We start from the raw sequence: 25,486 nt of genomic DNA, 5'->3' as shown, positions 1-25,486 counted from the left end.
TGTGGTGCAGGCTCGAAGGGCCAAATGCCCTACTCCTGCACCTATTTTCTATGTCTAACTGATTTGCAATCAAAGGTGTTCTACTAGATGAAGTGATGCAGAACTATCCAACTAAAAGGAACATTATGAGGCAAGGTGGACAGAGCCATCCTATAGTACTTTAGGAAAAGACAGCTTAACAGGTGACATTTGATTGAATGATCATTCTTATTGCAGAACATAACAAAATGCTGTGCAAGCAACTTGAAGTACAACTGATGCACTGTAGGTAATCTTCAAACAAGCAGAAGTAGAGTTATGCTGTATTATCAACTTTAATGGTATTCATAGGAAGATGGCTATTGGTCAGCACATACAGGGATCTTCTTTAAACATAAAAGTCTACTCAAAGTTTTATGCAGCCAATGCCATATCAAAATGATAGGAATGACATTAGAAACAGGGGCAGTAGGCCATTTGGCTTGATGACCCTGCTGCTCCATTCAACAAGACCATGGCTGATCTGGCCTTTACTCCATAATCCTCAATTCCCTTACTATTAAGGGTATAATAACATTGGATACTTTTGTCCCTTATTTATACACCGAGATTCTGTCAGTTGCAACACGAGAAAATCTGGAGATGCTGGAATTCCAAAGCAACACACACAAAATGCTGGAGGAACTCAGCAGGTCAGGCAGCATCTATGGAAAAGCGTAAACAGTCGACGTTTCGGGCCGAGACCCTTCATCAGGCCAGTCCTGCTGGGTTCCTCCAGTATTTTGTTTGACAGCTCAAACTATAAAGGAGTACTATAATGAGTTAACAGGAATGGAAACGCCTGCAGCAGTAGTGACCAAGCCCCACCCCTGTGATAAAGGATACCGATACACCAGATTATTCTTTAATTCCGTTCAATTCTTGGAGTTTGCACTATCCACCTCAGGATAATCCCGGCAGGTCCTTTGGCACCTCGGGCAAGCCGCGACGGTTGGCACTTGCGCCGGGACCTGTAGGTCACGTGGCCTCGGTCCCCACGTGCCGCCGGCGCGCGCTCGTGGGTCACGTGGCTTCCCACCGCCTCTCGTGCAGCGGCGGTTGGCGCATGTGCTGGAGTCTCCCCTCGTGCCCCCGGTGGCTGGGCACCGGTAGGAAAACTTTTTAGGTAATAAAGCAGGATACCCACAGTAAAGTGTGGGGAAAGGTAAAAAAAAACACGATCAAGGTGAACATTAATAACAACAGCCTGTAATTTCATGCGCCTAGACTTCACAGTGTCGAAGCCACGGTTTGAATGGATGAGGAGGTGGGAAAAATGGTGCTCAAGCCCACGGTGGTAGCATTAAAGTAGCAATAAACTTCACACTTTTTTTTCCAGGACCCGAGATGACAATTAACTTTATGCACTTGCCTCGTGCAGGTCCGTGTATGGAGACTAAAACTCTGATTATCTGCTCTTGCTAGGGTAGGAGGTCAGTGATCGGCAGATTTATCTTTTGTTCTTTCAGGGAGTTTGGAAGCAATGAACCATAGCTGGATCAGTAATAAATAGTTTTCCCTATTCTTTCCAGGTTTTGAAGTTGTAATAAGTTTAAAATGTTACTGTTTTCAGGCTAGTGTGAGGTTGTGGGCAATGATAAACCAGAGCCTTTTAGCCTTTACCAACTTCCAAGAGTTTTAAAGTTCCTTCATAGCTCTGTGTCTTTTATTTGGCCAGGTTGGGGTAGGCAGCAATAACTCTTGGGTTTTCTTTTTCCAGGACTAGGGATGGGGTGCAAATTAAGGTTCTTGGTTCTTGATCCTCCAAAATATTCTGCATGGAATTTAAACTGGAGGTAGTGGAGAGTAGGCTTAAGAAGGAGATTTTTGAAGAAGAAAAGCTGCCTTAAATTTAATTGGGTTTAGTTGTGTAACTGTGTTAGGATTAAGATTATTCTATGCTTTAATTGTGCGGTGGGGGGGGAATGAATTGCTGTATGTAACACTTGCCTCTCTCTCATAGGTATTTGTGACAAATCGGGCTGCCTATCTTTGGACTCGCTCGATGGAAGTAGAGTTTTTGTTTGTGTATGGGTCCCATGCAGGTTGATTGCTCTTTCAGAGCTGAATTGTATTAACGTGCAGTTTGGCCTTTACAAGGGTGGTGGGACAATAAACCTCTGGTGTTTATCCTTACCTGGGTTAGGATAGAGCTCCGGGAGGGAAGATGGTCAATAAATTTGAAGCTGTTTGTCCTATACAGGGACACACACCTAAGAACTTCCAGCTCTTTGTTCTTTGCAGACTTGAGGGCAATAACTGATATGTTTTCCCATTCCATAACCATTTCTATTAATCATTCCAGGATCAGAGACAATGCATCTTGAGCTATGCTTTTCTTGGGGCAAAGAGGCAAAAAAAGCTTCACTTTTGCACTTTGTAGGGTATGAGTGGCAATTAGCTTTGCCCTTGTGCTATTTTACGGCTGCACTGGGGATTGTAGGCAGCAGTAAACCATGGCTTGTTTAATGTCTCCAGTGCAATAGTGGGATATGATAACATTCTTAACTTTGTTCAGATTGTGGTTGGGTTGAACAGCAATTAATGCCTCCATGGACGCATGAATCCTTGGGTTTCTCATTGTCCCTTCTCCGTTTGCCCTTTGCTGGGTCAGAAGGAATTACTCTTGTTTGACAGTCCCATGATGATGGTGAATTACTCTCAGTTTGATGGGTTCAAAGTTAAGGCTAACATGGGACCTTCAGTCTGATGGACAGGGTAGGTGGTGCCTGTTCAGATGGGTAGACAGTGGTTAGTGAGATGGAGTGCTCCTTCTGCAACATTTGCTGGATTTTGTGTTCTATGAACACATAGGCTTGAGGTTCTCAGTTCCACCCAAAAGCTGCTGCTTTGCCCGTCATGGCTCAGAGATTCACCAGATATCAATAGGGTCTGCATTTCTCAGGCAGGTTTTACGAACATTCTTAATTTTTTTCCTATCTTTTCCTGGTAATCTCTTCCTGTAATGGAACTAAGAGTGAGTTTCTGAAGTGTGCTGTTGGGCATGCAAATGACGTGACCTGCCCAATGGTGTTAACTGAGTTTAATTGTCACAGTGCTGGAGTACTGACCTGGAAGAGAGCACTGATGCTGGTTTCCTTATTCTGTTAATGTATTTCAAGGATTCTGTGGAGATAACAATATGGTATCTCTGCACTGCCTATTTTAAATATTTCAAGTGTCAACAGTATACAGGAGGGCAGTGGTCACTGCTACCGGGTAAACCTTGATATTCGTTCTGTGTTTGACTTGGACTTCAAATGCTCTTTTGTTTTCAATCAACCAAGGTCTGTGCTGGAGCACTGAAGACGATGATGAACATCATTTATGTTGACACACACTGAGATGACTTTTGAGGTATGGAAGTGGTCCGCGATTTTCAGACTCTTGCTGTGGACTTCTATTGGTGGAAGATGGTACTGCACAACTGGGTGGATAAAAGAAAGATGTCTGGTATTTTGGCTCAACTGCTCACTGATTACAGGAATGAACTTAATTATCAGATGTGAGGTGCACTTGGTGTTGTACTTGACACAGGCGTGACATACCCTGCAGCTACACCATAACAATCACCTGGAGTTTGAAGATGGACCAAATGGGCTTTAAATTGGGAGGACTGACCACCTTCCTGTAGGATGAGGCTTTTGCCAGTAAGTTGTGAAAGAGGTACAAGGGTATTTGTCAAGGTTTGTTCTTGTGACCAATGAAAATTGAGCCACATGAAAGCTGTAACTAGGAAATACTAAAGTTTCTATTCACACACAGACAAGAGAATCTCGGTCCTCTGACACTTAAAAATAAAGTTAACAAATGATGAAATACAGTTTCAATTGTTATAATCATCTACTTTAAACATTTTGAATATAGGCACGTAAATTTACTGAATTACATCTTTACATGCTAGCACACCACAACTTGCAGAACCCCTTTGACTATTCAATACTGGTGTCTGTTCCAAAAGCCTCTTGAGTACAAATTCCAGACACTCAAAAATATACTCCTTGTATTGTTAAAGGATGACTCCGTGAATATATAACTAACCTGAAGGTTAAACAAAATAAATTCAGTCCTGAACTGTGCATTAAGCAGCAGGGATACACTTTTAACAATGTGGTATAGCAGGCATATAAATCTATTGTCTTCCCTATGTAGCTTCAATGGGACAGAATCAGAATGTCCCACACTCAATAAATACATGATCATACTATCCATAATTCCATAACTCCAGAATGATCCCTGAGAGTTCTGAATAGCTGTATAACATGGGTTTCAAGGTTATATAGAGTGTTGACAGAGACAGAAGTATACAGTTAAAAAAAACTGCAGCAATTGGAAATCTATGAGTGTACTGAAAGGCACCCTCTAGGATGCTTCCAGAACAAGGATTTCTCCACAACCAAATGCTTCAAGCTAGCAGACTCTAAGGACCAGATTCGTGTGCTAAAGGAGGCACCAAAGTGGGTGCAGCTACTACAAAGGATCTTTGGGGAAGCACAACAATTTATTGCTTCCTTACCACTAAACATTTGTTAGAATCTCAGGTTCTTAAAACTGTCTCTTTCCCTTCAGGCACTGTCAAGCTTGTATCGCAGAGGATTACAGTATAGGTGTAAAGCTGATTTCTGTAAATATTTAAGAGTGCCGTGAGGCAAATCCTGAAGAATTGTGTAGTTTTGTTCTTACATAAAATGATATACTGTGGTTTGCTGGAATGTGATAAGAATTTTGTGCAGTCCCTCTTGAATGATGGTGTCAAAGGTTGAGGTGAGGTTGGAAAAGTGTATGGTGGCTGGTGTGGTTCTTGTATTTTTCTTAGAGTTGTGCATTGAAGATCATGTCCATAGTGCCTCCAGGTAGGTGTAATTTAAACTGTGAATCCAGCAGCAGCAGTCTTGCCAGAGGAAGAAGGTAGTTGACCCTGGCACTATCTTTCCTGTGTCAAATAATAGAGATACCTTTAGTTACTGTGGTTGAACTTAACTCCTTTCTTGAAGCTTAGTTACAGACATAAAAACAAACTCAAATTGTACTTTCAAGAAGTTCATCTCCATCTTGTGTTTGCTTCATAAGGGGATGCAAGCCAAGAATAGTTACTAATATATCTAGAGAAGAGCCATTCTCGATTAGGAGTGGTGTCAGCAAAGGCAATGTCATTGCCCCAATACTTTTCTCAATCTTGCCACAGTATTGCATCTCACTCCCAGCAAAGTTACCGCAGGACTGAAGCTGATCTTTAGAACTCAAGGGAAGCTATTCAGCTGACAATGACACAGTTCAAGAACCAAGGTTATCCAATCCTCAGGAATAAATCAGCCAATGTGTCTACGCTGAAGGACTTCAAAGGGTCAGTCACTGAGTTCATTCAGACAGTAATGGATGAATTTCAGGATGTTAAGGGAACTAAAGGAATATTGAGAAAGCACAAGCAAATAATGCTGAAGTGGGAGTTCAGCCATTTCTTGATGAATGTTGGAGAAAGTTTGAAGGACAGGATGGCTCGATGCTCCTCATCCTAATTCTCATGTTTATTCCTTAGCATTTTCTGTTTTAAGATCCCTAAATCTGCTGTATTTTGTATATTTAATGATGACCCTATTTCTAAACCCATCCTCCCTCCTTTACTTTTGACTTAATATACCATATATGCTACTGTATATAGTCACCTTTGCATTGGGGTAAAAAGAAGTTTAAAAAAATGCCAAATGGATGATTCATATTGGCTTCTAATGCTCCCACAATCACAGAAGGTCTTCACCCAGTGTAAATCACTTCATGTGATATGAATAAATGTGGGACCTGGCATCATCCTGTCTGTGGTTCTGAAGAAATAGTTAATCAGACAAGATAATAGCCAAGCAGTTAAAATATAATCAAAGCACTGGTGTTCTCTGAACAAACCAGAAAATAACGATTCCCTTTCATACCATCATCCTTTTCATTAGTGAATCTATCTGCCTTTTAGCTTCCACTTTCCACTTGTTTTTGTTTTAAATAATAAAAATAAATTTATTATTAAAGAACATATATGTCACCATATACAAACCCAAGATTCATTTTCTTGTGGACGTGCTCAATAAATCCAATAACTATAATAGGATCAATGAAAGACCACACCCAACAGCGCGGACACCAGTGTGCAAAAGACAAACTGCAGAAATACAAAAAGAAATGATAATAAATAAATAAGCAATAAATATTAAAAAAATGAGATGAAAAGTCCTTGAAAGTGAGTCTGTGGTTGTGGGAACAGTTCAGTGATGGGACAAGTGAACTTATTCCTTCTAGTTCAAGAGCCTGATGATTGAGGGGTAAAAATTGTTCCAGAACATGGTGGTGTGAGTCCTGAGACTCCTGTACCACCTTCCTGATGGTAGAAGCGAGAAGGGAGCATGACCTGGATGGTGGGGGTATCTTAATGATGGATTCTGCTTTCCTGCGACAACGTTCCGTGTAAATGTGCTCAATGGTGGGGAAGGCTTTACCCATGATGGACTGGGCTGTATCCACTATTTTTTGTAGGATTTTCTGTTCAAGGGCATTGGTGTTTCTATACCAGGCTGTGATGCAGCCAGTCAATATACTCTCCACCACACAATATAGGAGTTTGTCAAAGTTTTAAATATCATGCTGACCCTTCGCAATCTTCTAAGGCAGTAGAGGTGCAGGTGTGCTTTCTTTGTAATTGCCCTTACGTGCTTCTTAAAATGCATTATATCTTTTTTTTCAGTTCTGATAAGTTATTGACCTAAAACATTCATATTTCCCCTCCACAAAACTTCCTTATTTGCCATATATATCCAGCATTTTGTTCTGATTTCAGATTTGCAAGATGTGCTTTGCAATGTTGTCTTTATTAGATTTATTTATTAATCATGCGTACAATGAAATTATGCTGGGGCAGCTCACAAATGTGGCTACACATTCCAGTGACAACATAGCATACCCACAATGTTCAGCAGAATAACATGAAATTATTTGTATTTGCAGATATCAGACAATGATTTTACACTGAAATCTTAACCTGTATTTTCCTTGTTTTAGGATGTCACACCTGGTGCCACTTCCACTGCCCTGCCCTGTGCAACTTGGAACAGTGAAGGCTGATGCCTCAGGGTCACAGTTACATCAGTTTGTGAGAGAGGGTAGCCACACCAAGGTGAAAAAAGTTCTACTGAAAGGTGGGAATCTTGCATTTGAGGATTTTGTATTAGGTTAGGTTTGGCTTTGGATTTGCTGTATGCATTTATTCAATTTAGACCTGGCCTTAGAAAGCGTTTCTGTAAATAGCTATGTACCCTCATATCTAATTATTCTTTATTATCTATACTTGATTAACATTATATATTCAAAATAGTATACCATAGAAACAGATCTGTGTTCCTGACATTTTTCCACTGAAAAGATGAGGAAATTATTTCTGTTTCAATCCTCAGAACATGATATTTAAGTTTTTTTCCAAGCACAAAATCTGATACTGTTTTTTCAGAAAGAAATTTACAGACTACTGTTTATCACTAGTATAAATGTTAATTAAAAGTGAATTAATTTTGTAATTTAAAAGCAAAAAGTGCAGATGCTAGAAATCTGAAGTAAAATGAAAAATGCGGATCCCTAGCAGTTTAGGGAGTATTTATAGAGAGAAGGCTGTTCAGTGTCACAAAGCAGTGTCACAGTTTCAGTACTGTCTGTGTTGTGTTAGCATATTCTTCTTGTGACTGCAATGGGTTTTCCCCACTTCTCCAGTTTACATCCCAGAGTGCTGTTCTACAGGTTAATTGGTTATGGGAAAATACTCTTAATATAATATAGAGAAATAGGTAAAGGGATTAAAAAAAAACTGCATATACTGTGTTATGGCGAGGTGAGCGAACACAACATACTAATAATCTAAAATAAAAACTAGATTAATCTTCTAACAGAGTAGTTGCTGAGCAAAATCACTTTAATTATTTGCTCTGGTGGTCAGAACCTCCCAAGCTGCTGGCAGAATCAGTTCTTCTCCAATTGTATGGGGCTTTCCAGGTTTAGCAATGAATAATAAAATGTTGTATGAACCATGCATTTCGATTTCTTCAGTCCAGATTTCTCATGATATGCCAGATACAGAAGTGTCACATTGCTTTTCAACAACTATAGCATGCTTCAAGCAAAGTCTAAGAACAGTGGGTTAGCAAGGGATGAGGTGATTATGCGATCATTGTAATCAATTATGAGGCACTGGGGATCAAATGCTGATAATAAGTAATTCATTTCTTAAAATAAGCCTCTAATTCCTCAGCTGCCCCCCTTGTTACTGGTGAGGGAGGGAATTGAGGTGATGCCACCGTCTTTACAGATGTCATAGAATGCAACGAACACAGGCAGATGCAGAACTGGCTGAGAGGTGGCAGATCGTATTCATTCTGGAAAGGTGTGAAGTGAAACACTTTGGAAAGATGAACTTGAAGGCAGAGAACAAGAGTAGTGTCAAGATTCTTAGCAGTGTGGAGGAACAGGGGACTCTTGAGATCCATGTCCATAGATCCCTCGAAGTTGCCTCTCAAGTTGACAGGATTCTTACGAAGATGTATGGTGATTTTGCCTTCATTAGTCAGGGTGTTGAGTTCAAGAGCCCTGAGGTAATGCTGCAGCTTTATAAAACTCTGGTAATTGTATTACGTTCATTTCTGGTCACTTCATTATAGGAAGGATGTGGAAGGTGCAGAGGAGATTTTCTAGAATGCTGCCTAGATTAGAGAACATGTCTTATGAGGAAAGGTTGAATGAACTAGGGCTTTTCTCCTTGGAGCAAAGGAGGATGAGGCAATTTGATAGAGGTGTATAAGATTATGAGGCATAGATAAAAGGGTACGCCGGCGCCTTTTCCCCAGGATGGCAGTGGCTAATAGCAAAAGACATAATTTGATGATGAGTGGAGGAAAGTTTAGGGAAGATGTCAGAAGTAGGTTTTTACACAGAGAGTGGTAAGTGCCAGAAATACACAGCTGGGAGCATAGCAGTGGTAGAGACTGATACATTAGGGACATTTCAGAGATATTTAGCTAGGTAGATGCATGAAAGAAAAATGGAGGGTTACGGGCTATGTAGGAGGGAAGTTTTAACATGATCTTTGAATATGCTGAAAGGTCAGCAGAACATTATGGTCCAAAGGGCCTTAACTGTTATATGTTCCATTATTTCACGTCTGGACTGAATTCAAATTTGTCCCCATAAAAGAAGTTTATTGTTCTCGTAGCTTTGAATTTTCTTTCCCATTGTCCACCACACTGACAATTTTTGTATTATCAGTAAACCTGTTCATTATAGCACTTATATTAAGTCCAAAACATCCATATCATAATAAACAAACTATCCCAAAACTAGATCTTGCAGAATTCCACTGTGCAAAAATCTTCCAATCACTAAAATTGATGTTAATGATTACCTTTTAATTTCTCCCACATAACCAATTTTTAATCCAATTTGCCACTGTATTGACACCCATGAAATTTACTTAATGTGTTAGTTCATCTGGTTATTGGTATCATAATTTCATAGGTAGATTCATTCTTTATAACTTGCAATGCAGCATTTGTGCAAGTATGCATTTTATTAATATTTATTGCACTTCATGTCTGTATATTTTCAAATAGGTAGGTCATTGTAATTCTTCTCAAACCAAAAAGAGCAAAATATCATCCGTATAGTTGGTGATCTACTATTATTAAGAGATTTGACAAAGCTTTTACTTAGTTATGAGTCAGAATGGAGTAACCTGTCTCATACTTCTTATTCAGACTGGTCCAGAACAATCACTTTATTCTTACAGATTTCTTTGTATTGTTCTGTTGAGATATATATATATATAGAATGTGTGTGTATAAATAAGATTTATAACATGTATTATTTATTGGAAGTATACTGAAAATTGTTTTTGCATGTTTTATTAACAATAATTGGCGAAAGAGTCATGCACCTAAAAAGGTCCCATGTTGCTGGGTGGGATGCTGTGTGGAAGAAAAGCACTCTTTAGAGAAGTATGTTTATGGAGACTTTCTCAGGAAGCCTTGCACTCTCTATAAGATAAAGGCTAATGAGTTTTTGTTGTCAATTTAAGAAAAGAGGGGAAGATTTCTTCTCAAACATACGCCCATTTAGCCTGGGAGTATACTTCACAATTCAGTAAGATCCTGGCTCATCTACCACAGCACCATTTTTCTGCCTTATCCCTATGTAGTACTCTTTGTTTAATCCCTGCATAGTAATAATTATGTTTTATGTCTTTACATTGTGTGGCAACTGCAAAACAACAAATTTTACGTTATATTAAACTGTGAAAATAAAGCTGATTCCATTGCTTCTTCAAATATCCAGATTTTTGCTGATCTCTGTTTCAAATGCATTCAATGACTGAGCTTAAAATCCTTTAGGGCAAAATATTCATAAGATTCACCACCCTCTGAGTGAAGAAATTGTGCTTCATTCCCGTGCTAGAAAGTGGTAGTGCTTTGTATTCCTGCTCATCTCCCTCCTGCAGCCATCTCCTATCTCCACACTCCCCAGCTTGCTCTATCTGCCTTTCTTCCTCTTTTCATCATCTCTGTCTGTCTCCACCTATCGTTCACCTACCACTGTCTTCCAACTCCACCTTACCAATTACATTGGATTCCTTTTTTGATATCCCTTTCACTTCTTTATACTGGCAACTCATCTCTCCACTGTCAGTCCTGATACAGGGTTTCAACCCAAAACATCAACAATTCCTTCCCTCCCACAGAAGTGTGCATCCTGCTGAGTTCTTCAGACAGATTATTCCTCCAGATTCCAATATCTGCAGTGCCTTTCTGTCTCGTTATACCCATTTCCTCTGCACACTTATAAATTATGGCACACTCTTATTGTTAATTATGCCAAGACAAAGCCATCAGTTTTGCAGGCGTGTTGTGGTGACTGCAAGCTGCCTCTCCAGCTCCGAAACCCAGAGTTCAGGCTGCTGGAGATAATTGAATTTTTCCTTGCAAGTGTCAATATGCCAGACTATACACATTCTTAAAAGAGCATATAAACCAATTGCGATATAGTTTTATCAACCAACCACTTTGACAGATTTTACTTTGATATGTCGTGGGCTGAATGGAGTTTTGTGTGAAAATGGAAAACAAAACAGCAAAACAAGAAATCAGGTTCAGAGTTGAAAAGTTGTTTTCTCTTTCTACATAAGTTGCTAGACCAGCTAAGCATTTCTTTTTGTTTTTATTTCTGCGTTGATAGGCTGCCATCTTGAAAAAAAAACCTTTATTTGACCTTCAAAATTACTTTATGTTATTTCCAGTACACAAGTGTAAAGGAGAAGGAAATAATTGTTACTGTGGATCTAATGCAGCACAAAAAACACAATAAGATAAAGAACACTATAATAAAAAACAATAAATATAAATACATAAGATAGCTTATATACTTTGATTGTATGTCCATAAAGTGACGCTAGGCTCACGAGTGTCTGTAAATAAGGTGACTGACAGGAACTGATAAAATGGTGGTGGGATGACTTAGTGGGTAGAGGCATTGATCAGCCTAGCTGCTTTGGAAAAATACGGTAACTGTTTTTGACTGTAACTCGGTGTGCTTCAGTTAGGAGCCAGTTTGAATGTTTTTTTGTAAGATTCCACAAACTAAACAATCTCTCAGTGCATCATTGAGACCATCATTGAACTGATAATGCTCAGACAATGTCTTCAATTCAGCCACGTAAACCAAATGGACTCCCCTTCCTTTTGATTCCACTTATGAAACCTAAAACATTCTACAATCAACAACAGTTTTGGTTCCAAATGTTCCTGCTTTACTTTCATAATATCACCCAATGCACTCGGCAAAACTGGCACTTGCTTTTCATTGGCTATTTCATTTGCTTTAAAATACTGCTCAATTCACTGAGTTTACAATATCCAGTTACCTTTTGTGTGAACAAATGTGTCTATCTTTCTGATGTTGCCAGCCATTACTGCTTTTTTAAAAATTTATGATTATTATCACCCAGTAGTCACTGTTTATGAACATGTGAATTCGTCAGTTTTCTGTCCTTTTTTTAACTTGAAAGTCTTGCTGCGCTTCAACAGTTAGGTTGTTGTCTCAGATTTATTTAAAACTTGCTCATCACAACTGTTATGTTTTATTAACTCCAAAACATGAAACAACTTGAAGGGAAAACATGGATCCTGAAATAATTTGTCCTAGTTTCTTAGTCCTGCTGAAGAGTTTTGGCCCAAAACATCGACTGCTTTTTTCCATAGATGCTGCCTGGCCTGCTGTGTTCCTCCAGCATTTTGTGTATATTGTTTGAGTTTCCAGCATCTGCAGATTTTCTGTTGTTTGACTTAGTTTCATTTTTACTTTAACGATGGGCACACATTTGACATAGTGGCATAATGATGTATGCCATTTACATACCTTTACACATGACCATAATGAATTATGTAGACAAAGAATCCTGGCAGGGGGTAACTTCCATAGCTGAGGTGGTGCTGTATGCCTTGAAGCATATATAAAAGTTGTTCAGAGCATTAGGGAAGGAGATCTCACAGGTACAGATGGCATTGATACAGTTTTTCCTTGAGTAGTCAGCAATGCCCTTAATGCCCAGCTGCATACGCTGGGGATCGCGGTTAGATGTTCATGTTTTCTTTGTGCGTAAGCAGTATTTGCCCTATTGGTGCCTAAGGTGAGGTTTCTCCTGGTTGCTCCGAGACCTGTTCTAATCCAAAAAAAGACAGCGTACTTGGCTTAAGTAGGAAGCGCACCTCTGCTTTCAGCCAAGGCTTCTGGTTGGGCCTTAGAGATGACTGTTCTTGAAGTATCAACATCCTCTACACACTTACAGATATAGCCGGAGACAGATAAGGCATATATCTCGAGGTCTATGCCTTCTTGGTTTGTGGTGGCCGCCTTGAACTACATAGGCTCTGTCGCCTTGCAATGTGCTGTACTTAGCGAGCCAACACTGTTGCAATATGGTAAAATACTCGTTTTTTCAAAGCTTGGCACCTTTATTCCAAAAAGAAAGACCTTGCCTGTTGATCTGACAATTTTATAGACAGAGTAACAAGCAATTTCAGTTTAGCGGCTCTCATCAGAACTGTTAGGCAAAGTTAAAGCAGGTGGCGCTTCTTTTCCCTTGCAATTGTACTTCATCAAATGCTGGTGTTCCGTGAAGAAGCAAGGCAGCACCGCATGGAGGTCTCATTCACGCCTGGAGATGAGTTTTTTTTAAAGGGTTCTGTTTTGCAGGCGGGGGAAACAAAAGAAAATACAAACGTATTAAATTAATTGGGTCCTGTCTCTCTTACCAGGCATAATATGTGAAACCGTACAAGGCAGCAGGAAAACAAATAGGTTGGAATCTTATTAACCTGGTCTTACTTACGCTTTTTAAAAGTTGAGCTTTGCAGTTAACATAGAATTACTTCACGTAGTTTTAAAGAGGTTGACGATTCAGTCATGAGCATATTTCTTGTTTAACTTAATGATTAAACTCACCAAGTTACGATTGGCTAAAAAAAGTTCTTGCAATGATGTGACTGGAAGTGACTTATTCTATTTTGTCGAGACAATGCAGAAAACTAGTGTTTTAAAAAATTTACAAATAGGCCCTCTTGTGCGCTTTATGCTTCCCAGCAGTCACAGTAGCAACAAATAATCTCAGTCGAGTGCCGTTACCCTGCGGAGTGTTAGCGTCGAAAAATGTTTGTTTGGATGCATTCCCTACGTGATCATATTGTCTAGTTAAGGCTATTTGCAAGTATTGTTCGTCAGCGCCCATGTAGCTCGCCGTGATCGTATAGTGGTTAGTACTCTGCGTTGTGGCCGCAGCAACCTCGGTTCGAATCCGAGTCACGGCATTGCGGATAAGCAATGACACGGCAATGGGTCTGATTTTTTCCCTACTCATCGGGGGTTTAATCGTACAATTTATTATAAATATAATAGAAATATTATTTTCCTAGTGGCAGTATATAACTAAACAGTGCTTTTTTTGGCTGTGCATGATTTTAGCTGGTGTCTTAGTCCCTGTCTTATCAACACTGACTTTGGCAAAGTCTAGTGAACCATGTTATGATGAATCACAAAGGTTTATATGAACATAGGAATCAGGGGCAGAAATCAGCCATCTTGCCCATTCCATCATTCATTGAGGTCATAGCTAATCTTATATCTCTAATTTCCAGCAATCTCCTGAAATTCCTTAATACAGTGAAACTCTGATAATCCACTGTCCTATTGTTTGGAAATCCTGATGGCTTAGTATCTGGTTTATCTGTTTCTGTTTCCCTTAGTTTCTTTAAATTCACTGGATCCCTTTACATGTCTATTTTAAATTAATTGGGTCCTTGTAGCAGTGTTCCTTTTGAAATGCTTCCCTACGATTCACTTTGGCCCCTTTTCCTGTGCTTTCTTTAAATTTGCCAGTTTAACTGTGTAAATTTACTATAGTATAACATGTTAGAAAATGTAAATTATATGGTGAATTAATAGGTGAATTATCCACAAGTACCATTCCATGCAATACCTCAGTCTGCCAATTTGAAAGATGTCTCATTATTCCCACTCTGCACTTTCTCAGTCCATGCCAGTATACTATTCCAGTTCTATGTACTCTACTTTTGTTGACTAATCTCTTTGTGAGACCACACCACATCTATTGGCTCTCTTCAAGGTCTTCAAAAAATGCTGGAATCTACTTTGTATTAGGTTAATAGGTTGGTATCTTATGCAGTGGGGTCACACATACTGGCCTCTAAACTGTGTGAACAATTTTGTAAAGTCCAAAACCTTTGAAAATATTAAGCAGAAAATCACAGGCATACTTAACAAATCTATAGAACAGTAACTGTAAACAGGATCAATGAACAACAAACTGTGCAAATGCAAATATAAATATAAATAGCAATAAATAACAAGAGCATGAAATAACAAGGTAAAGAGTCCTTAAAGTGAGAAGAGTTTCAGCCTGAAACATCGACTGAATTTTTTCCATCAATGCTGCCTGGCCTGCTGAGTTCCTCCAGCATTTTGTTTGTGTTCCATCAGTTATGAGAACACCAGAAATAGAATGAGTGTAGTTACAAACAAGAGAAAATCTGAAGATGCTGTAAATAGATAGATAGATAGACATACTTTATTGATCCCGAGGGAAATTGGGTTTCGTTACAGCTGCACCAACCAAGAATAGAGCATAAATATAGCAATACAAAAACCACAAACAATCAAGCAACAATATGCAAGCTATGCCAGATGGAAATCCAAGCAACACACTTCCTTTTGTCCTCACCTACTACCCCACCACCCTCTGGATCCAGCACATTAACTCAGCAACTTCCACCATCTCCAATGGGATCCCACTGCCAAGCACATCTTTCCCTACTCTCTCTCACCACCACCCTCCCCCCCCACTGTCTGCTTTCTGCAGGGATCGCTACCTTTGTCCATTCATCCCTTCCCACTGATCTCCTTCCTGGCACTTATCCTTGCAAATGGAAGAAGTGCTACGCCTGCCCCTATAGCTCCTCCCTCATTACTATTCAGTCCTCAAAACAGTCCTTCCAGTTGAGGCGACACTTCACCTGTGAATCTGTTGATATTACCTATTGTACCCGGAGCTCACAGTGAGGCCTCTTGTATTATCGCTGAGACCTGAAGTAGATTGGGAGACCGCTTCGCTGAGCACCTACGCTCTGTCCACTACAAAAAATGGGATCTCCCAGTGGCCAACCATTTTAATTCCACTTCCCATTCCCATTCTGACGTGTCCTATGGCCTCCTCTACTGTCATGATGAGGCCATACTCAGGTTGGAGGAGCAACAATTTAGGTACCATCTGGGTAGCCTCCTGATGGCATGAACATTACTTTCTTACACTTTCAGTAATGCCCGTCCCCTTCTCTATTCCACATCTGCTTTTTCCTCTCTCACCTTATCTCCTTGCCTGCCTGTTGCCTTCCTCTGGTGCTTCTCCCCCTTTTTCTTTTTCCATGGCCTTCTGTCTTCTATTAGATTCTCCTTCTCCAGCCCTGTATCTCTTTCACCAATCAACTTCCCAGCTCTATACTTCCCCCCTCCCAGTTTCACCTATTACCTTGTGTTTCTTCCTCTCCTCCATCTACATTCTAGCTCTGACTCTCCATCTTTCTTCTCCAGTCCTGCTGAAGGGTCTCAGCCCAAAACATCAACTGTACTCTTGCATGGATACTGCCTGGCCTGCTGATTTCTACCAGCATTTTGTGTGTGTTACACAAGTAGTTATTTTTATCCCCTTTTGTTCAAGAGCCTGATGGTTGAGGGGTAATAATTGTTCTTGGTGGTGTGAGTTCTGAGGTACTTGTACCTCCTATCTGATGACAGTGGTGAGGAAAGAGCTTGGCCTAGGTGATGAGGATCTTTGATCAAGTCAAGTCAGGTCAACTCACTTTTTATTGTCATTTCGACCATAACTACTGGTACAGTACACAGTAAAAACAAGACAACGTTTTTCAGGACCTCCGTGAACAATACAAAAACTACATTGAACTATGTAAAACAACACAAAACTACACTAGACTACAGACCTGCAACACACATAAAAGTTGCTGGTGAACGCAGCAGGCCAGGCAGCATCTCTAGGAAGAGGTACAGTCGACTTTTCGGGCCGAGACCCTTTGTCAGGACGACAGACCTACCAAGAACTGCATAAAGTGCACAAAACAGTGCAGGCATTACAATAAATAATAAACAAGACAATATGCACAGTAGAGGGCAGTAGGTTGGTATCAATCCAGGCTCTGGGTATTGAGGAGTCTGATGACTTGGGGGAAGAAATTGTTACATAGTCTGGTCGTGAGAGCCCAAATACTTCGGTGCCTTTTGCCAGATGGCCGGAGGGAGAAGAGTTTGTATGAGGGGTGCGTAGAGTCCTTCATAATGCTGTTTGCTTTACGGATGCAGCGTGTGGTGTAAATGTCTCTAATGGCAGGAAGAGAGACTCCGATGTCTCTTTGATGATGGATGCTGTTTTGCTACGGCAACATTACATGTTGATATGCTCAGTGATTGGGAGGGTTTTACCTGTGATGTACTGGGCCAAATCTTCTACTTTTTGTAGGACTTTCCTCTCAAAGGCATTGGTGTTCCCATACCAGGCTGTAATGCAGCCAGTCACTACACTTTCCACCACACATCTATAGAAGTTTGCCAAGGGTTTGATGATATGCCAAATCTCCATAGACTCCTGAACAAGTAGAGGTGTTTGTGCTTTCTTTGCAATTATATTTATATGATGGGTCCAGGAGAGATCCTCTTGAGATAATGACACCCAGGAATTTAAAGTTACTGACACTCTTCATCTTAGATCCTCCTATGAGTACTGGATCATGGATCTCTGGTTTCCCTATCCTGAATTCTACAATCATTTCCTTAGTCTTATTGACATTGAGTGAGAGGTTGTTGTTATTACACCAAACAGGCAAATTTTCAATCTCCCTCCTGTATGCTGATTTATCAGCACCTTTGATACGGCTCACACAGTGGTGTCATCAGCAAACTTGTATATGGTGGTGGAGCTGTACGTAGTCACACAGCCCCAGGTGTAAAGTGAGTAGAGTAGGGGGCTAAGCACACATCCCTGTGGTGCTCCTGTGCTGATGGAGATTGTGACGAAGGGTTCCGGCCTGAAACATTGACTGATCGTTTCCATGGATGCTGCCCGACCTGCTGAGTTCCTCCAACGTGTTGTGAGTGTTGCAAGTACAAATTATTGTTGGCTGGACTGGAAACTTTAAGGATTGTGGTATATTTTATTGGTGACAAATCAGCATATAGGAGGGAGATTAAAAATTTGGCTGAGTGGTGCCATACCAACAACTTCTCACTCAAATGTCAGGAGGACCAAGGAGGTGATTATTGACTTCTTACTTGCTTACTGCTCATTACGCCTGCTGGCATTTAGGGCAGCAATGAAAGTCCTTCATTTCTGTCTGTCCTTGGCCATGCTCTCTATTAGCTCCACGTGTGGTTCAGGGAATACCAACACACACAGGTGTAGAAGGATTCTTCATTACTGTTTTCATAACAGTTTTGTTTGACCACTCAAGGTTGTTAGCCCTGAGCTGAACTCCAAACCTGAAGGACCACTTTTAGTCTGGCATCTACCCTTTGACCTCTTTGCCATGGGGGACCCTAACAAGGGTCAAAAAAAACGGCCCCGACTCCAACCAGCATAACTCTCCAGGTCATTGAAGCACGCAAGCCTCCAAACGGTAACAAAGTTGTGGTCCTCTTGGATGATTATTGACTTCAGCAGGAGAAAATCAGAGGTCATGAGCTAGTCCTCATAGGGGAATCAGAGGTGGAGAGAGTCAGCAACTTTAAATTCCTCAGTGTTATAATTTCAGAGGATCTGTTCTGGGTCCACCAGGTAAATGTCATTACAAAAAAAGTATGGGCAGTGCCTGCACTTCCCTAGAAGTTTGCGAAGATTTGGCATGTCATCTAAAACATTGACAAACTTCCTATAGATATTTGTTGAGGAGTATTGGTCACATCACGGCCTGGTATGGAAACACCAATGTCTATGTATAGAAAAACCTACAAAATGTAGTGAATGTGTCCAGTCCATCACAGATAAAGCCCTCCCCACCACTGACCGCCTCTACATGGAGCGCTGTCGCAGGAAAGCAGCATCCATCATCAAGGGCACCCACCATCCATCTCATGGTCTGATCTTGCTGCTGCCATCAGGAGGAAAGTACATGAGCTTTATGACCCATACCACCAGATTCAGGAACAGTTATTATCCCTCTAACCATCAGGCTCTTCAACCAGGGGACATAACTTTAAGAGCCCATCACTGAACTGTTCCCACAGCCTATGGGCTCACTTTTAAAGCGTCTTCACCTCATTTAACGATATTTATTGGTTATTTATTAATTATTTATTTTTTCTCTTTTTGCATTTTTAGTTTGTTCTTCGCACATTGGTTGTTGGGTGCAGTCTTTCACTGATTCCATTGTGTTTCTTGTATTTACTGTAAATGTCCCAAGAAAATGAATCCCAGAGATTTATGTCGTGACATATGTGCACTTAGAAAATAAAATTTACTCTGTATTTTGAACTTTAGTCATAATGATGGTAACTGTCTATTGAGTAAAATGTACACGAGAATGATAGTACACTTGAGAATAATTTTTTGGCCCTGTGCATAGCGCCCATGTAGCTCGCCGTGATCGTATAGTGGTTAGTACTCTGCGTTGTGGCCGCAGCAACCTCGGTTCGAATCCGAGTCACGGCATTGCGGGAAAGCAATGACACGGCATTGGGCGTGCGATTTTGTTTCCCCTCCATTTCAGTGTTTTTCTTGACGTTCCTGCTCTGTTTTAATATTTATATAAAGGTATAACCACGTTGTCTGAATTTACTTTGTGGAAACACGGGAAGGGAAAAGATGCGGCTTGCTTTTTAAAAAAATATTCTGCACGTTAAACTTTTACGGTTTCTCGACATGTTTGCTGCTTGACCTACTGAGTGTTTCCAGCATTTTATATGCAGCTTTTAAAATACTACAAGTTCAACTTTTATTACGTTCTAAAAAGAATATTAGAATATGAAAGTCTATTACCATTTGCTCCACCTTTCGAGTTTTAAACTTTTTGCACGTTAGGTGGCATCTGTGAGCTAAACTTCAACGTTTCTCGCTACGTTTCCTGCTTGACCTGTTGAGTGCTTCCAGCTTTGCTTCCAGCTTTTTATACGCAGCTTTATTAACATACTATGAGTTCAACTTTTTTTACATTCTAAAAATATGATATGAAAGGCCATCGATTTAAAATGTTAATTCTATTCTCTCGGAATATGGTGCCTAATTCCCTCTTGAGTACTTACAATATTTATTACATTTTAATTATATATATCTCATGTGCTTTTATAACCTGTACTGTTTGTGTTGAAATCGCCTGTTGATGGGTTCTTGGCATTTTCGCTATAGCTAGAGCTGTGAATATTTCTCTGCCTCACGACGTACATATTATTCAGATAGTTTGGTGAGCTCCGAGTTTATTCAAAGCAGACCTGGAAATATTAACTAATTTCAAATAATTGACATAATTTAGATAAGATTGTTGGTTGCTTTCTTCAAACAATTTTTGGTGCAGAAGATGCCGCCGGTCCTGGGAGATTAGAAGTAGAAATTAAATTCCTATTGTAAATTGTGCTGAAAATGTTTACCATCGAACCTAACATCGAATCCACATTAGAAAGCAAGTATGCGAAATGAAATATATTTAGTGGAAATGAAGGCGGAAAAATACATTTTGTTCTATTATTCAACATAATATTTGAGCATTAAAAAGGGCGGGTGGAAATACGCTATTTACCGTGAGGGGCCACTAATGAGCTTAGCAGAAAGCTCCGCCTCCCTTATTCAACTCCAACGCAGATACGAGTTTAGTTGGCTTTTTAGACACAAAGCTCCTAACAGGGCATAATATAAATTTGTTGAAAAGTACATATCAGTTCTCTCTTGCTTCTATTGAAATTATATCTTCAGACATAAAGTAGGGCTGTATTTTTCTCTTGTGGGTTCATGAAGAAGGGCAACATCACCCTCGGCCACAGTCACCGAAAGGTCTTTGCAATGAAGGACCATAGTTTAGGGACCTTTCAGGCACTTCATGAGTGTATTGCTTCATGAGGAAACAGTTGATGCATTATGAGAGAATGATGAATTGATGATACAATAAACATAAAGATACTTGTTGAATATATTCACTGTACATATTATGAATAAAGTACTGTATATACAGAGGTATTTTAAATGTAGAAGAGATGAACAATATTCTGAAAGATTGATTTCACAAACCACAAGACATAGGAGCAGAATCAGGCCATTCACCATTCAATCAGCTGATTTATTTTTATTTATTTAAAGATGCAGTGTGGAACAGGCCCTTCCAGTTCTTTGAGCCGCGCCGCCAGCAACCCACCTATTTCATCCATGCCTTATCACAGGACAATTTACTATAACCATTTAAACTACTAACTGGTACATCTTTCAACTGTTGGAAGAAACCCATCATTCCACGGGGAGGATGTACCAACTTTTTACAGATAACACTGAGAATGAACTCTGAATTCCAATACCCCAAGTGGCCACCACTGCTGGCCCACCAACTGGAGAGTGTCATGGTTAAGGGTCAGAACACTCTGTGGAGGTTGGGAACCACCTGATAACATCTGCTCCTGGCTGAAGGCTACAGTTACCTTATAAGGTATCTGGAGAATGCACCCTAACAGGTGTATGTAACAAGGAGAAAGATGAGAAAGTTGGATAAAAAATGAGACACCAGCTGCAATGAATACATATATAAAGCCAAAATCTGTGTAGAACATGATAAGGGTTGTAAATTTATTAGTGCATCATTTGTTCTTTTGTTGTATTTATGTCACACTGGTCCTTATTATATACTTCTTGGAATGAATGGGTTCGACAAGGAAGCTGCTGGTAACAAAGATGGAGAGTTGAGAGTATTACCACAGTGAACGTTTAATGTCAAGTGTCATAACTTACATTATGTATCTCACACATTTTGCCACAATGTAGTATATGGATTTCTCAGATAGTGATAAATATGTTGAATTAAATTTAAGTGCTATTGCAGCATCTGATGTGTGTCTTTGAATTTTGATGTCTTTTTTTTCAGGTGTTGCAGTTGATACCAGAAATAGCCTGGGACAGACGCCCCTGTTCATAGCTGCATTGCTGGACCTTGTCAAAGTTGTTGATGTATTACTGATGTTCGGAGCAGATCCTAACTAGTGAGTATCTTGACTAAAAGCCATATGCTTAAAAAGATCTATTTGTGTTTAAATAGTATTATATATCAAAAACTTTGGAAGTTTTTATAAAGTGTGAGAAAAGAAGAATGGAAGAAAAAATGCCTAATCTTTTTCAATAAACATTCATCCTATCTAGTCGGTGTGACGACCGGAGTACACCTGTGCATGCAGCAGCTTTCTCATGCAATCAGTGGATTCTTAGTAAATTACTGGATGCTGGAGGTGATTTGCGTTTGAATGATAAAGATGGAAGATTACCCCAAGTCTGGGCACAGTCAGCCGGGAAGGAAAGGAATGTTCGGGTATGAAGCAGTGGAGTTTACCTATCTGATTTGTTTTTTATTATTAATAGTTTGAAGTCCATCCCACACTGGAGGCATGGCACATTTTCCCAAAAAAGGAGGATGTAATAATTGTGTTATGTAAATCCTGCAGCAGGTTAAATATTGATACTGGCAAAGACATTGTTTTTTATCTGCCCTTGCAGGGACTGCTGTATTGTTTGGAGAGATTAAATTTCAGGGTCGAAACTACTTTCTGTGTTCTGAAAACCGTAGACCATTTTGTTAAGGATGTCCTTAAGGTTTCATACTTAATTGGTGACTAGATAGCCGTAGCACAAATATTTTCTTCTCTTGACTCAGAAGTTGGTGCACCCTAAGATTATTGTAGGGTCATAGCCACAAAAACTAAGATGTCACTTTAGTGCCAAACTTGGCATTTGGTACTGCCATAAGCCCCATCTTTTAAATGAGGTATTAAACAAACACTCTGACTGTAAGTTTACATTAAAGATTAGATTATTTATTTGTGACATGTAATTGAAACACACAGTGAAATGTGTTGTGTGCATCAATACCTAACACAGTCTGGGAATATGTCGGGGGCAGCATAACATGCCCATAACTTACCAACCCTAACCTGTACAAGTTTGGAATGTGGGAGGAAACTGGAATACAGAGGAAACCCACACGGTCATGGGGAAAACTTACAAACACCTTACAGGACAGCAGCAGGAACTGAACCCTGCTACTGTGTCATACCATAGAGTATTTAAAGAAGAAAAAATAGTTTTTGGTGTGCTGGGCATTATCTATCCTTCAACTAGCATCATTTAAAAGTGATTATCTTTTCACCTGCTTATTTATCTCATTGCAGTTTATAGCACATTATTTTGAATCAACTGGAATTGCCAACATCATTACAATTGATAGTTCCCTGGAAAATCATTTGCACATCGCTTTTTTGAGCATTACTTATTTGAAAATTGTTTTTTTTCTGGAGTGAAACTCTGGAAGTTCAATTGGATTGATCCACCAGTTCGAAGCTATTAAAGGACATAAACATTTCTACTTTTGAATCATAATTATGTTATTGATAGCAAAGCACTTTTGGACATCTTATGATGTTTTGTAATAGCCCTATCCTTCATTTGATTACAGTGTTATAATAGCCAGACATTAACTTGCCCTCTTGTGATACTTATGCATGCACAATCAAAATAATTGAGAGCATGAACTTTGCTAGATTTCCTTTTGATTTACCTTGGGCACTCAGACCTGCTGAAGTCCCATGATGCTCTGTTCAGCTAAAGACTGCAGGAGTACAGGTGTCCCCCCGCTTTTCGAAGGTTGGCTTTACGACACCTCGCTGTTACGAAAGACCTACATTAGTTACCTGTTTTCGCTAACAGAAGTTGTTTTCACTGTTAGAAAAAAGGCAGCGCACGCCCCAAGCAGCCAAGCTCCTCCCCCGGAACTGCGTTCTAGCTGGCATTGCTTGAACACGTGCCTGTGAGCATCTGTGTTTTATGTCTATTTATTTTGAGCATCCATTTGCAAGATGAGTTCTAAGGTATTGGAAAAGCCTAAAAGAGCTCATAAGGGTGTTACACTTAGCGTAAAACTAGACATGATTAAGCGTTTCGATCGTGGTGAACGAATTAGGGATAAAGTGAGTTTGGTTGAGAAACCGAATGCAGTAGTGAACGGACCAAAAGTGAAGTTGTCCAGGAACTGAACGTGAAGCAACTGCGTGAGATTTTTCGCTGCAATGATTGCAGAAAAGTATGACTTTAATTTTGAAAGGATACGTAGGTTTAGGGCATATTTGCAGGATGGTTTGAGTGCTTACAAAGAACTGTATGATAGAAAAATGCGCGAGGCTAAGCAGTCAAGCATACTGTCGCTTTTCAAGCCTTCCACATCAGCCACAGCAGATGACGAACCTCGACCTTTGACATCGAGGCAGGCAGACATAGAAGCTGATGAGCTGCCTGCCCTTATGGAAACAGACGACGATAAGGTGACACCTCAGTGTCCCACCACCCCAGTGGTCCCAACCTCTGGGCTGCGGACCGATATTGATCCGTGAAGAATGCAGGGTGCAGCGGTAGCCTGGACGCACCCAGCACATCTTTAAGAAAAAATGCCAAAACAAACAAGCTAATTAATTAAGTGCCGCCCAGCATGTAAGTGTCGGCCCAGATCAGAGGCGATTGCTGATTGCGTCGCCTCTGATCTGGCCCGATATTTACATGCTGGATGTGTCCCGGCTACCACGGCACTCTTCGCGGATTGGTATCGGTCCGGAGTTTGGGGACCACTGCACCACCCCAACCTCCGATGACTCAGCCTAACACACCATCATCAGTGTGCTCGGCACTGTCTTCCTGTTTCCGGTAAGTGATACTACACTGTACATACATTATTTCTACTTTATGTAGGCTGTGTATTTTTATGTGTTATTTGGTATGATTTGGCAGCTTCATAGCTTAAACGTTACTGGAGAGAGTGTTTCTGCCGAGAGCACTTGCGCCGTGTTTCTGCCAAGAGCGCTTGTGTGAGATTTTCACTACGGTGGACAGTGCGGCAATGATTGTAGAAAAGTATTTCTACTTTATATAGGCTGTGTATTTATCATATCATTCCTGCTTTTACTATATGTTACTGTTATTTTAGGTTTTATGTGTTATTTGGCATGATTTGGTAGGTTATTTTTTGGGTCTGCGAACGCTCACAAATTTTTCCCATATAAATAAATGGTAATTTCTTCTTCACTTTATGCCATTCCGGCTTATGAACCGTTTTATAGGAAAGCTGTACCTTCAGATGGTAGAGGAAACCTGTAATCATATAAACTAAATATAGGTGATTTGTAGCAAAGTTTCTGGATGATATGAAGATAGGTGGAGGGGTAGGTTGTGCTAAGGAAGCCATGCAATTGCAGCAGGACTTAGACAAATTGGAAAAATGGGCAAAAAAAGTGGCAAATGGAATACAGTGTTGGGAAATGTACAATAATGCATTTTGGTAAAAGCAACAATGTTGCGGACTATTTTCTAAATGGGGAGAAGGTTCAAACATCAGAGGTGTAGAGGGACATGGGAGTCCTCATGCAAGACTCCCAGAAGGTTAATTTACAGATTGAGTCTGGTAAAGAAGACAAATACAATGTTGGCATTTATTTCAAGGGGAATAGAATATAAAAGCAAGAAGATAATGCTGACCCTTTATAATTAGTGTTATTAGTGGAGTTTTGTCAACAGTTTTGGGCTGCTTATCTCAGAAAGAATGTGTTGTCATTGGACAGAGTCTAGAGGAGGTTCACAAGGATGATTCTGGGAATG

At 40.1% G+C, this 25,486-nt stretch overlaps 1 protein-coding gene and 2 non-coding genes across 3 annotated transcripts in view; all 3 read left to right on the top strand.

Moving 5' to 3' along the window:
• The first annotated feature begins 1,094 nt into the window (after positions 1–1,094).
• LOC134336990 (inactive serine/threonine-protein kinase TEX14-like) overlaps positions 1,095–25,486 on the top strand; it is an 89,703-nt gene continuing 65,311 nt past the window's right edge. The window contains exons 1-5 of the mRNA XM_063031732.1: positions 1,095–1,144; positions 3,306–3,375; positions 7,060–7,196; positions 21,723–21,837; positions 21,995–22,160. Coding sequence (XP_062887802.1) covers positions 7,061–7,196; positions 21,723–21,837; positions 21,995–22,160 — 417 coding nt within the window. The 5' untranslated portion in view covers positions 1,095–1,144; positions 3,306–3,375; position 7,060. The remainder of the gene's footprint in view (positions 1,145–3,305; positions 3,376–7,059; positions 7,197–21,722; positions 21,838–21,994; positions 22,161–25,486) is intronic.
• On the top strand, positions 13,824–13,895 carry trnah-gug (transfer RNA histidin (anticodon GUG)). The gene has a single exon. It is a non-coding gene; the product is annotated as a tRNA-His (tRNA).
• Positions 19,244–19,315, top strand: trnah-gug (transfer RNA histidin (anticodon GUG)). Its single transcript has one exon. It is a non-coding gene; the product is annotated as a tRNA-His (tRNA).

Source organism: Mobula hypostoma, chromosome 23 (assembly GCF_963921235.1).
Source record: "Mobula hypostoma chromosome 23, sMobHyp1.1, whole genome shotgun sequence".
Classification (NCBI taxonomy): domain Eukaryota; kingdom Metazoa; phylum Chordata; class Chondrichthyes; order Myliobatiformes; family Myliobatidae; genus Mobula; species Mobula hypostoma.
This window is presented reverse-complemented; position numbering and strand designations above follow the sequence as displayed.